Source organism: Hippopotamus amphibius, chromosome 5, assembly GCF_030028045.1.
Source record: "Hippopotamus amphibius kiboko isolate mHipAmp2 chromosome 5, mHipAmp2.hap2, whole genome shotgun sequence".
NCBI lineage: Eukaryota > Metazoa > Chordata > Mammalia > Artiodactyla > Hippopotamidae > Hippopotamus > Hippopotamus amphibius.
In genome coordinates this window covers 32,078,483-32,092,307 of record NC_080190.1, presented here as the reverse complement: position 1 = coordinate 32,092,307, position 13,825 = coordinate 32,078,483, and the positions used below count along the sequence as shown (strand labels likewise).

Sequence of the window (13,825 nt, the reverse complement as noted above, 5' to 3'; positions counted from 1 at the left end):
CAGAGGAGAATATCAAGGTGACTTATTACTCACCTGCACATGGACCTCCTGGAAGATGGCTTTAAGCACGGAAACAGCCAGCCCTGGGGGCAGGGCCACACACATGCTCTGGGGGAGAAGAGATGTGTGAGCACAGATGGAATTCTGGGAATTCTAGCACAGCCTTCCAAGACACAAGCCTAAAACAGGCCTATTTAGCTACAGTGGGAATCACAACATCCAGGTTTGGGAAGAAGTGCTAACAGTGGGAAACATGGTCCCCTTTCTCAAGCTGATTAGGTCTCTGCAGCTCCTTCCAGTTTGGTTCTGAATTCCAGTCCCCAAAGGATACGTATACTCTCCAGACTAAAAACAGAAGTGGAGCTGGCTAAGGCTAGTTTAGTCCCATATCTGGACATCTGCTTTGAAACACTTGAAGCCTTACTCCCTAAGCGGAAGGAGAGAATTCACTGGAAATAGGTTCCTGCAAACACAGTATGTAATATAAAAAAGAAGAACTCACAAGTGCCCTCAAACCCTGCAGGACAGACGGGATCACAAGATGATGGTCCTTCAGCCGATTCTCATAGAATAGGATCAGGTGTACCACTGCACAAACCAGAGATTCAGCCATTAGCTTACACAGGCTGGAGGAGGGCCTACCAGCTTTGCTTCTTCCCAAAGTTTATAAGGGCTGTTCCTGCTTGGGCTTCACTACAAATTTTCTCCTTCACCAAGAGATGTCCCAAGCCCTTCCATTTGAGAATGCTTTCCTTGATCTGTCAGGAAAATAGGTGAACATTTTTTATTATCTATTCTCACATAGGTCATAATCAAACCCATTCTCAACCCAAGAACTGCCTTTGTACAGAACTTGGGTTGACAAACTTTCTCAAAGGGCCAGATATTTTAGGCTTGTAGGACATAGTATGTCACAACTACTCAACTGGGCTGCTGTAACATAAAAGCAGCATAAACAATAGGTAGATAAATGGGCATGGCTATATGCTAATAAAACTTTATTTATAAAAACAGGCTGTAATTTGCCTGTCCCTGCTTTAGAAGATAAATAAGTTGTTGGCTTTTTCCCGCAGGACTTCAAAGTACTTTGATATTTCATTACTTTTCCGTTCCATCTATGAAACACTACTTTGTCCATTTTGCAAAGAAGGGAAGATAGACTGAAAAAAACTGTCTAAGGCTACATTTGAAATCCATGTGTCTAGTGTCTTAATTCTTATCTTCTCTGCCATATATATCAGTGAGGAATGAAGACCCTGAATTAGGAATTCACAGATACCTTACGTCCTCCCTCCCTCCCTGTAAAGTTGGCTTGAATAGACAGAGAAGGCCTTGGCTCAGCACTCCTACTAGTAATGCCAGTACCTTCCTTCTCCAGGAGCAAGGAGTGACACTGGAGTAGCACCTGTGACAAAAGCTGGATTCCTCGTGCCCGAGTTCGGGGTTCTGGATTCTCTAGAGAGGACCTGGGGGAAAGTAAGATAGAGAGAGCCTGACGTTACCCAGTTCAAACTTTTGAAGTAAATATTTTGCAATTAGTCAAACTTACCTCCTGGGCATGGAAGCCAGCCCAGGAAGGTGTTCCGGAGGTGCTTGGCATTATAGATAACAGTAAGATTGACCTGGCATCATCAGAGGCACATGTGACACCACAGCCAACAGAAGTGTCCGTCTACAGGAACTGACTGGGCGTGGGGCTTACTCTTTCTTCCCAGTTATATAATTGTGACATTCCTCTGAAACAGAGCTTAGCAGCTACCCACAGGGCTCAAGAGATGATTGGCAGCTGCAGCTTCTACCAAAACAGGAGGTAAATAAATACATTACTGTTAAAGCAACCACTATGGTCTTAGGGACCATATGGTCTTTATAACTGGAAGTTTACCAAGTAAGATGGTTAGAACAAAGATTTTAACTATTTAGGATTATTGATATGGGAGGACCTAGGCTGAGGCAACAAAGAGGTGACATCTTCAAAACAAATCATAGAGACTACATTTAAACATACTGGAAGGAACCTAAGTAAACACAGAAAGTAGAAGATTTCTGAAGGAGAGTTGGCCAGGATACTTGAATGAAACCTCAAGGTTAAGATTATCTATAGCTAGGAGCAATAGAGCAAAAAGAGGATCACTCTTGACAGGATCTCTAGGGTAGGAACTTATAGAAAGGTGTCTGCTCAGAAGTAGAAAACTGTGCATTTAAATATGGACCAAAGCACACAAATGCCCATAGCAGCATTATTCAGAATAGCCAAAGTGTGGAAACAACTCAGATATCCCTCAACTGATGAATGGTTAAACAAAATGTGGTATATCCATATGAGAGAATATTATTCAGCAAGAAATGAAGTACTGATATATGCTACAACAGGGAAGAACTTTGAAAACATTATGCTAAGTGAAAGAAGCCAATCACAAAGGTATCATATTATTGTATGATTCCATTTATATGAAATTTTCAGCATAGGCAAATCCACAGAGACAAAGTAGATTAGTGGCTGCCAGGGGCTAGGAAGAAAAAGGAATGGGGAGTGACTGCTAACGGGCATGGGGTTTCTTTTTGGGGTGATGAAAATGTCCTAAAACGTGATAAGGGTTGCACAAATCTCTGAATACATACTTTAAAATGGTCAACTTTATGATAGGTAAGTCATATCTCAATAAAGCTGTTATTTAAAAAAAAAAATGAACCAAGGCCACAACAACATGAGTAGAAAGGCCAAAAGGTCTCTTATGTGGGAGAAATGCATAATAGTGACCTACTCCCCAACCCTCTCACCAATTTCCTAGTTTTCTCTGTTTTGGAAGACATGCTAGCCATGACAGTTAACAACCTTTGCTACTAAGACTTGTCAATTTAAATGCTCTACCAAGTACAAAATATAAGGAAAACAGGCATTAGACTACAAGCGTACACTTCCTCTGGAGGTTGGAATATCTGGCTGTAACACTGGCCTTCCAGCTGTTTTCCCAAGCCTTTTCCTATAGTGGGGAATCTGGTACAAGGTTAGCTTCCTGGCAAGTCCCCACACTGGGCCCTCAGTAGGTCTAAGTTAGATGCAGGCTGACTAGAATCCTATGGGGGTGGGTGGGTCTAAAGAAGCAGAGGAGGAATCCCAGCTCTGATTAAATAACGACTGATGGCTTTCAAATGCCCACCTCAGCCTAAACCTGTGGGCTGACCCAGGAGCTAATGTGGCCCACAGGCTGTGTTCCCCACACTTCCTTAGGGGCCTCAGTCAGGTGGCCCTCTCCTTCTTCTCAGAAGAAACATAGGCTTAGCCTGAGATACTGATATGGATGCGGGAGGAAGGTGTTGGGCTATAGTAGGAGAAATCAGGACAAAATAACTTTTTTGGAGTGCACTGCCAGGACTGGAGAGGGGTATTCTAGAGCAGAGACTCTTACCCAAGGGCTTCTACCACTTGTAACACGGTATAGCTTCCAGATTTCACATCTAGAGGAAATAAAAGAAAGAAATATGAAAAACCAAAAACAAAACTCCATCCCAGTGTACAATGGCTTTAATTACCAATATTTCTGCCTACCCTAAGGTTCACACCATGGGGCCCACTGTGCTTGCCAAGAGCCCCTCCTACATGAGAGGCATTCCTGTAGCACTTCAAATATGCAGCTTCAAGTATAAAAATTGAAAAGAAAATCAATATATCATTTGGAGGTAAACTGATTGTTTACCTAGAAAATCCAAGAGAAATAAATGAAAAAATATTACAAACAAAATAATTCATTAGGGTGGCTAGGTACAAAATTAATATGAAATTAAGAACTTTCACATATACTGTATGTGAAATATATACAATGATACAAGTGAAAATAAAGGAGATATATAAAATGATATAAAAGAGAAAAGAGCCTATTTACAACTGCAATAAATAAAAATAAAAAGAGAGAAAAATACTTAGATATAAACCTGAAAAATACTTAGAAATTAAAAAAATGTGAACATCTGAATGGTGAAAACTTCAAAGCACCAGTGAGAAAGTTAATATGCAAAAAATAACACATAATTAGGCAAATTCTGAAAAAGAATAATGAGGGAGGGAGGGAAGGCAGTTCTTCCAGGCAGTAAAAGATAGTTATAAAGTCACAATAATTAAAATAATGTATGCTTTTGAATATACTTTATGTTTTCCATAATAAAAGTAAAAAACAAAAAATAACCAGTGTAGTATGAGTTCATATTGAGACAAAGAAATCAATGCTACAGAAATAGAACAGAAAATCCAGAAAGAGACACAAATACATGAGAATATAATTTTAAAAATCATATTCCAATTAATGGAAAAACAGACTATTCAATAAATGGTGTTGGCATGATTGGGTAAATAGTTGAAAACAACAACAAACAAATAAAACAACCACTGGGGGACTTCTCTGGTGTCCCATGGTTAAGACTCTGCACTCCCAATGCAGTGGGCCCAAGTTCAATCCCTCATCAGGGAACTACAAGGGTGAGTCAAAAATTATCCACACTCAGGTTATATTGAAATGTCTGTTGGCCACACTGTCTTATCAGCGCTTTCTGTTCAAGGCTACTATCTCCCCAGTCACTGCTGTGCAGGTGTGAACATGTTACACCAGTTCATTTGTAACTGCAGTGTGAGCAAAAATGGGTGCCCCACTTGTGATTTGCATGAAAGAAGAGCAGTATGCGATGATTTGTTTTTTGTTGTCTGAGGGTGTACCTGGTGCTGTTGTTTAAGTGTGCAGTATAAAGTGTTTTGTTGCAAAGAAGTGTGTATGAATGGATAGAGAAGTTCAAGGAAGGTCGCATAAGTGTTAGCATCAAGAAGAAGCCAGATTCACTTCTGATGAAGAAGTGAAGACAGCGGTGCATTTGTGGCTCGCAGCTCAGCCTAAAACATTTTTTAATGAGAGAACATGAAAGTTTGTTGACAGATGGACAAAATGTATTGAAAAGCAAGATTATGTCAAAAAATGATGTTTTTGTCTTTTCTAATAAAAATAAATTCTACAGCCAGAGTGCGGATAATTTTTGACTCACCCTCGTAGATCCTGCATGCATGCAACTAAAAAAAGAAAAAAAAAAAGATCCTGTATGCCCCAACTAAAGATCCCGCATGCCGCAACGAAGATCCTGCGCGTGGCAACTAATGCCTGGCACAGCCAAATAAATAAATAAATATTAAAAAACAAAACAAAACAAAAAAACAACCACTGGCTCTGAATCTTTCACTAAAGTAAGTTTCGTATAGATTAAAGAAAAAACACAGGAGAATATTTCTAAGTATAACAAAAGTTTATACTTAGCTATAAAAGAAAAGATTGGTTAAAACCAGCTACATTTTTTTAATTGGATTTTATGCAAGGCAAAAAAAAAAACTGTAAGACAAACTGGGAAAAAATATTTGCAAGTCTTATAACAAACGGCTATTTTACCAATATAAAAAGAGCTTCTACAAATCAGTGACAAAAAGGCCAACAATCAATTTAAAAATGGGCAAAAACAGAAGATGCTCAACCATATTAACCACAGGAATGCAAATTAAACTACACAAAACGTTTGTTTTTAACATACTAGGTTGGCAAAGATCAAACATTTTGTGTCACGCTTATGTTTGGTGATGGTACACAGAAATAAGGCACTCATATGTTGTAGGTGGAGTATAAATTGGTACAGCCCTTTTACGGAGGGCAATTTGAAAGCACCTTTTAAATTACAAATGTACATATGTTTAACCTAGGGAATCTTCTCAAAATTTATCCTTTATACTTGTAAAGGTACAAAATAATGGATGTACAAGTTTCTTCATTTCAGAATGATTTATAATAGCAAATGACTGTAAACAACAAATGGCCATCAATAAGAAACCAGTTAAACAAGTTATAATGGAATTCTCTGTAGCGACTTAGAAAAAAAAGTTTTACTTTGGAATAATTTTAATTTAAAAACAGGTTGTGAAGATAGTACAGAGTTCCTGTATACCCCTCACCCAGTTTCCCTGAATGTTAACATCTTACATAGTACATTTGTCAAAACTAAAAGAGATTAGCATTTGTACATTACTTTTAATTAAACTCTAGACTTTATTCAGATTTTACCAGTTTTTCCACTAATGTAATTTTTCTGCTTCAGGATCCGATTAAGGACACCACACTGAAACTAGCCATCATGAATGCTTAGTCTCCTCTGGTCTGTGAAAGTTTCTCAATCTTTCTTGTTTTTCACGACCTTGGTATTTTATTTTATTTTTTATTTAAGCTCTTTATTGGAATATAATTGCTTTACACTCTTGTACCAGCTTATGAGGTACATCAAAGTAATCAGCTGTATTTATACACACACCCCATATCCCCTCCCTCCCGTGACTCCCCCCCACCCTCCCCGACCTTGGTATTTTAAGGAAGTACTTTATAGAATATGGGTTTCTCTGTTTTCCTTATGTTTAGTCTGGGGTTATGGATTTGGGGAAAAAATAGCATAGAGGTGAAGTGCCTTTCTCATCACATCATATCACAGGTACAATATATCAACATGACTTATCACTGGTGATTTTAACTTTGATCACTTGGTTAAGGCAATGTCAGCAGGTCTCTGCACCATACATATAGTTACTATTTTTTCTTTTCCCATACTCTTTCCTTTGGAAGGGAGTCACTAAGTCCAGTCCACACTCAAGGTGAAAGGGAGAGATTAAGATCCATTTCCTAGAAGGAGGAGTATTTATCTATCTATGTTATTTGGAGTTATTCTAAGGAAGATTCATCTCTTTCCTTCTTTTATTCAGTTGTTTATATCAGTGTAGGCTCATGTATATTTATTTTGTGCCTTGGGTTATAATCCAATACTAGGTTATTCTGTTGTTCAAATTTTCTATCTTTGGCCATGGGGAGCTTTTTGGCCATGGGGTATGTCCCTTTGACATACCCCATCCTTTCATTTTTTAAGTGCTTTCTTACTTTATGGCACTACAAAATACTACAGGCTCATCTTGTAATTTCCCTGCCCCAACCCTTGAATCAGCCTTTTCTCCAAGACGCCCTGGTTCCTTTTACTAGAGAATGGTATTAAAAACCGATATCTGGGGACCTCCCTGGTGGCGCAGTGGTTAAGAATCCGTCTGCCAATATAGGGGACACGGGTTCAATCACTGGTCTGGGAAGATCCCACATGCCAGGGAGCAACTACGCCTGTGCGCCCCAACTACTAAGCCTGTGCTCTAGAGCCCAAGAGCTACAACTATTGAAGCCCATGTGCCTGGAGCCCGTGCTCCACAACAAGAGAAGCCACCACAATGAGAAGCCTGAGCATCACAACAAAGAGTAGCCCCTGCTCGCCACAACTAGAGAAAGCCCATGTGCAGCAACGAAGACCCAATGCAGCCAAAAAACAAAAAACAAAAAACAAAACGAACAAACAAGCCAAGATCTGGGTGTAGCTGTGCTCATTGCTATTGGGGTGTCACTGCTTCTAGGCCCTCCTCAGCAGAGAGCTGGGAAATATATGTACGTATTCTAACCTATGTATACACACGTATTATTATTTCTGCGTCTATCCATATAAACTAAACTAAACATAAGATCATATTAGAGTCTCCACTCTAATCTAGTACCACAGGGTTCATTTTAGCCTCCTCCCTTGCTCATCTGTAATTTGTTTCTCTGACAGTGAGAAACCTGGTTCGCATTATCTACCATTTATTATTATTTTCAATCCTAGTATAGCTATAAATTACTTTCAGAATTGTCAACCTCTGTGAGAAACAAATGTATAAGCAGAGCACAGTATTCATGTACAGTTTTTGTCTTTAGCCTTAAGTTTCCAGACAAAATATTGTTTTCCAAAGTCACTTAGATCAGCTCCCCTCAACCCCCTTTTAGTGAGGATATGTCATATACTAGTAATATAGTAAATCCATCTGTCACAGTCTGCATGCCATCTTGGGATGGAAGGGAGACTTCTCACTGTGGATCCTTTTGCCCTTTTTGAATGTTGTACCATGTGAGTATATTACTTATTTTTGAAAATGCCGTTTTAACAGCAGAATGGTAATTTACATGGTCTAACAGGAGCTTCTTAGGATAAATTTTCAAAGGAGAAAGAAAGAGTAAAGGGTTAGTAATCTTCCTAAGCGTTTGATTCACGCAGAGGAGGTTCTAGCTCTATAAGGTGTGGTCATCAGGGTATTACTCCCACAGCCTGCTCTGGGTCCCCAACCCACCTACCTCTAAATGAAGAGCTAATTAGTCAGCTCTCACCAACACCAGACTCTGGCTAAATGAAAAAGAGGCTTGAGAAAACTTCTAAACTTCCAGTTCCTCTTAAGTCTGTGGTCTGTGAACAACAGCTGTGAACTGAGCTGGGCAGAGGCGCAATCTGGTACTAGAGTAAGAAGTCCAATCTGACTGAGGAAGGGAGTGCTCTACTTGGGATTCCTAGCTCGTGACTGGCACCAGTTTAGACATCAGGCACTCTTAGCCTTACTCGTGCCAGGATGTGGAAGGCCCAGCTGCTGTCCCTGCTCCTGAGAAAGAGCCAAGGGAAAAAAATGTGCAAGCTGTCTGGTGGGGGAAGGGGCAACCACTAGACTAACAGGACACACCAAGGCACTGATAGTTGGGTTCTACACCCAATTCCTTAATAGCAATACTTAAGAGAGATACCCATTTGTGCGTTACGAAGTATTGTACCACTTGAGAGGGTGGAAAGGGTACTTTTCTAGAACCTCCTGAGCAGCACCCAGGAAACTCTGCTGAAAAAACCCATCTAATAACTAATTTCAGTAGTGGCTGCAAGGGTGTTAGCACACAGGAAGCCACAGGGGACTGATTAACTGCTACAGCAAAGAATATCACTGAACTGAACCACTCTTCTTCAGCAACACCATCAAAGTCCTCTGTGGATGCTGGGCTAGAGTCTCTCTTTGGAAATACCTCAAGTGCTGTAAGACAAAGATATGACTACAAGGCTCCACTCAGTCACCTCTAAAATTTTCATTAAAAAAAAAATTGAGGTATAATTTATATTCAGTGAAATGCACAGTGAAATGTATACTTTAATTAGTTTTATCTCCTGGCAGAGCCCTTTAGTCTCCATACTTTCACAAAGATTCCATTTTGAATTAATGCAGCACAAACATGAAAGTACAAAAGTCATACAAAATTAAGAAAAAATGAAGAGATAATAAAGCTACTGCAATACTAATAGTAAATAAGAGTAAGGAAAATGGCAAGTAAGGTGGCAAAAAACTAGAATCAGTATTTTGAAAATGTTTTCACAAAGATGACTAAATCTCACATCTTATTCTAGTTCTGTTGAGTCTATCTTAGAAATAAATGTCTTCCAAATTTCCATCTGTTCCTTTTCATCCTTATAACCAGACTATACTGGGACAGCTGTCAAAATAGCCTTCCACTTTTCAGTGTAATGAAATGTTCTGGAATTTTTAGGTAGTGGTGATAGTCATGGAACACTGTGAAAAGCCATTTATTTGTACAGTTAAAATGGTTACAGTAGTGAATTTTATCTCAATTAAAAAAAAAAAAAAGCCTTCTGATCCATCTCTAATCTATCTAAAATGCACAATTACTTCCCTGCTCACCAATCTCCATTTGCTCCTCGTTGCCTAAGACCTGACTGCTGGGCTGATGTCATTCACAATTTAGCTCTCAATCCCCTCCTGCCTCACCTTTCATCATAACTCCTATCATTCAGTTGCATGGAATCTCAACAAGTCAAGCTCTTCCATATCCTTAAGCCTGGAAACATATTCCCTTAGTTTGGAATGCCTCCTTCCTGCCCTTGTCAGTCTGAGGAACTTCAACTCTTTAAGACCCAGCTCAAAGAGCAACTCTTTTGTGAAGCCTTCCTTGATTCCCAAAACAGAATTACTCCCTCTTACACATTCCTTTAATCACTCTTTTTTTTTTTTTTGAACTAATTAGTCAATTTATTTTACTTTTGGCTGCATTGGGTCCTCATTGCTGTGTGTGGGCTTTCTCTAGTTGTGGTGAGCGGGGGCTTCTTCCTTGTGGTGCGCAGGCTTCTCATTGCAGTGGCTTCTCTTGTTGCGGAGCACGGGCTCTAGGCGCGTGGGCTTCAGTAGTTGTGGCATGCAGATTCAGTAGTTGTAGCCCACGGGGTCTAGAGCACAGGCTCAGTAGTTGTGGCGCATGGGCTTAGTTGCTCTGCAGCATGTGGGATCTTCTGGAACCAGGGCTTGAACCCATGTCCCCTGCATTGGCAGGCAGATTCTTAACCTCTGTGCCACCAGGGAAGCCCCCTTTAATCATTCTTTAAAAAAATTGTCATGCATGTTTGTTTTCACTTATTTATTCAACATTTATTGAATACCTATTATAAATCAATTACTGTGTTAGGACTGGAGAGAAAAATATAGACAGGGAGCTTTTAAGGAGCCAAGTCTGTTGGAGCAGAAAGACATTTAAAACAATCAAAGAACAACAAGTTCAGTGTTACCATAGTGATATAAACAGAGACTGAGGTAATATAGGAAAGGAATAAAATTCTTGGGGGTATGGGACCATCCATCACTAACTTTAAGTGATTAGTTCTCTTAACACTATAAATTCTTCCAAATGAAAAATACCTGGAAGTACTGTTAACTACGCACTTGGACTCCAGGGATGAAAGAAGCGAATAAAAAAATTTTCCTAAGGGTAGTCTCACTGGCATAAGAAAAATAAATGTAAGTTCCTTTCCCTAAATAGTTAGGTCTAAGTTTTTCCAATGTGTCCAAGATTTGTTGTCTAAAAATGGACCTACTGGTACCTGCTAACTAGCCACTCTTTCCTCAGCAGGGCACCAGTTCGTGTGGGGCACTGAGGAGTCGTCAAAGGAGTATTTATATGAGCACTGACATAGAATGCACAATCAGACCTCTGTCTAATGGAGCTGCAGCCTCTTGAGAATCTGGAGTAACAGCCAAGGGGAAAGGGGGGAGGGGGAGGTTGTGAAGGAAGAGGAGACAGAAAAATCCCAATCAGGACTCAGTTCCAATCAAGCTCTCAAAATGCTCTTTCTGCTGAGGATGCCACAGACATTTCTCTGAACTATATTTTAGTTTTCTTTAACAGTTTTCTGGTTTCAAGAATAGTGGTCTCCTTACAGAATCACAAATGTGGGAAAATACAATTAAGACTGAAATGAAGGCAAATCCAAATAACTAAGAGGAAGAAAATTTATATCCATCACCTGTAAATCCCACGTGTTCAAAGTCAGCTCCCGTCCCAATTTTTGGACACAGTACTTCTCTTTTGCTCATCCTCAGGCTCAAAAGCTTTAGGTCATCTTAGAGTCCTCTCTCTCCTCCAAGCCCTATAACTAGTTAGGCCTCAAACTCCACAGATTCTTCCTTCAACATCTTTTATTCCATTCATTTATACCACCTACTTACGCTAGTCTCCAGGAGACTCTGGTGGTAGAAACAGGAAGGTAGGATGTGGAGATGTATATGGAAGTAGCTACTGAACAAGTAGGTATAAGTGGTTGAGAATAAGTTACCACAAAGATTCTGAAGTGTGAGATGATGTCTGGCTGGAGTAATCAGGAGACACTTGTGGGCAGGCAGTGAGCACTCAAGCTGGGCCTTTAATCCCAGGCCTAACTTTAATTAGATGGAGCTAGTGGAGGGATCTGGGAAGGAAAGCACTCAGGAGGACAGCAAATCAAGGTGGCTGCCTGGAACTAAAGATCCAGGAGGGGAGTGGTAGCCACTGAATGCCTGGCTGAGAAGCCTTTAACCCTTAGGCTGCCAGGTCACTTCTCTTCCATTATTTGCACCTTTACATCTGAGACCTACTTTTATCAGGAACCCAGGTGCAAAACAAAGTTGGTGGCAGCTGCCTTTGTGATCACAGGGTTTTCCTTCTGCAGTTACAATCTGTAGGAGAGGCTGCTGCTGTGACTGGCTGAATAGAAAGCTGGTCCCTTCAGCACTAATGAAGCTTGACTCAGGCTGGAGGATTAGAAAGCACATCTTATTCTGGGGATGCTTCAAAACTCTGTCAGCCTTCAACAAGCCTAACTAAGGCTGTGATCTAAGATTGAGAATATCGATTTAATCCTTCTCAAATTCACCTTCATTGTATGACTCCCTTGCTCAAGGATCTACATTGACTCCAGTCACCTACAATACGTCATTCAAATCTCTCTACTTAGAATCCAAGGTTAGCCATCATCCAACCCCACCAAACCTTTTCAACCTTACCTGTTATTACCCCTCTGTTAGTAATCTGTTATTACCAACCTCCTTTCCTAATCAGGAGGGCTAAATTACAACAGGACTAGTGTTACAATCTTAGCTGAGTTAAATTTAAACTAGACAATAGTTTAGGCCACTTTTTTTTCAGGCATAAAAAATATAAATTTTACAAAAATATTTATAAGAACACGGCAGTCTTTATTCATGCGGACTTTTCAAGTGTGTTCTGAATTTGAAAAACCCTAAATTACTGTGTTCACAATGTATAAATGTGAAAAGAGTTACAAATAACACTTTTTATAGTAATGTTCTTTATCTTGGTAGCGGGTGGGTGTATGCATTTTTCAAAATCAGTGAATGTACGCTTAAGATTTGTACACTTCATTGAATACAAATTTTACATCAAAATACACTATAAACAAGCTCCAGTTAATGATCTATATACCAAAGCAGTTACATGGAAGTGTCTGATACCTGCAGTTTGAATGACAGATAGGGGACTTCCCTGGTGGCGCAGTGGTTAAGAATATGCCTGCCGGGACTTCCTAGGTGGCACAGTGGTTAAGAATCTGCCTGCAAATGCAGAGGACATGGGTTCGATCCCTGCCCCAGGAAGATACCACATGCTGTGGAGCAACTAAGCCCATGCACCACAGTGAAGAGTAGCCTCCACTCTCGGCAACTAGAGAAAGCCCCTGGGTAGCAACGAAAACCCAACATAGCCAATAAAATAAATACATAATTAAATTTATTAAAAAAAAAAAGAATATGTCTGCCAATGCAGTGGACATGGGTTCGATCTCTGCTCCAGGAAGATCCCACATGCCTCGGAAGAACTAAGCCGGTGCGCCACAACTACTGAGCCTGCGCTCTAGAGCCCAAGTGCCACAACTACTGAGACCCCATGCTGCAACTACTGAAGCCCTCGCGCCTAGAGCCCATGCTCTGCAACATGAGAAGCCACCGCAATGAGAAGCTCGCACACCACAATGAAGAGTAGCCCCCGCTTGCCGCAACTAGAGAAAGCCTGCGTGCAGCAACAAACACCCAACACAGACAAAAAATAATAAAGTTCTTTATAAATAGATAAATACATAAATAACGGATAGATACAGGATAAAGCAAGTTACATTAAAATGTTAATGGCAGAATCTAGGTGGTGAGTGTGTGTGGTTCTTAAGAAAAAATTAGACTTTGCTGTATGTTTAAAATTTTTCATAATAAAACACTGTAGTTGTGAATTATAAGTACTGACAACACAATGTACTGCACAAAGCCCTAAGAAGTTAAGCTTAGTGGAATGGCCGCATCAGGCATTTGTTTCCTCCTTGAACTTCCATGTCACCCTTGCACACACCTCTTACAGCTCTTTTCATGGTGTACTGTACTAGCTGTTTGCATAGTAGTCGTTCTCACTAAATTATACGTCTCCGGCAGGCACAGATGTAGCCTAATTTGTACTTATATTCCTATTACTTCGCATCGTGTTTGAAGAATAATGTGTTCAATAATGGTGGAAGGATTGAATGAAAGTGGAATATTGCTAAGGATCAAAGTATTATACTTCTGGCAGATGCACTTTATTCATTTCTCACATATTCTAAAAGTGAATGTTCA

The 13,825-nt window shown here is 40.0% G+C and overlaps 1 protein-coding gene across 4 annotated transcripts in view; it reads right to left on the bottom strand.

Moving 5' to 3' along the window:
* The window catches only part of MMS19 (MMS19 homolog, cytosolic iron-sulfur assembly component), a 33,940-nt gene that overhangs the window by 19,081 nt on the left and 1,034 nt on the right, over positions 1-13,825 (bottom strand). For 3 of the 4 annotated variants that reach the window (XR_009053683.1, XM_057734495.1, XM_057734496.1), the window contains exons 2-5: positions 3,411-3,459; positions 1,366-1,466; positions 503-588; positions 34-108 (exon numbers count right to left, since the gene is read on the bottom strand). Coding sequence is in view for 3 of the 4 variants with exons in the window: in XM_057734495.1 (XP_057590478.1) it covers positions 34-108; positions 503-588; positions 1,366-1,466; positions 3,411-3,459 (311 nt within the window). In the remaining variant the exon portion in view is untranslated. Of the gene's footprint in view, positions 1-33; positions 109-502; positions 589-1,365; positions 1,467-1,549; positions 1,796-3,410; positions 3,460-13,825 lie in introns of all 4 variants that reach the window. The other variant, XM_057734497.1, reaches the window with a different exon arrangement.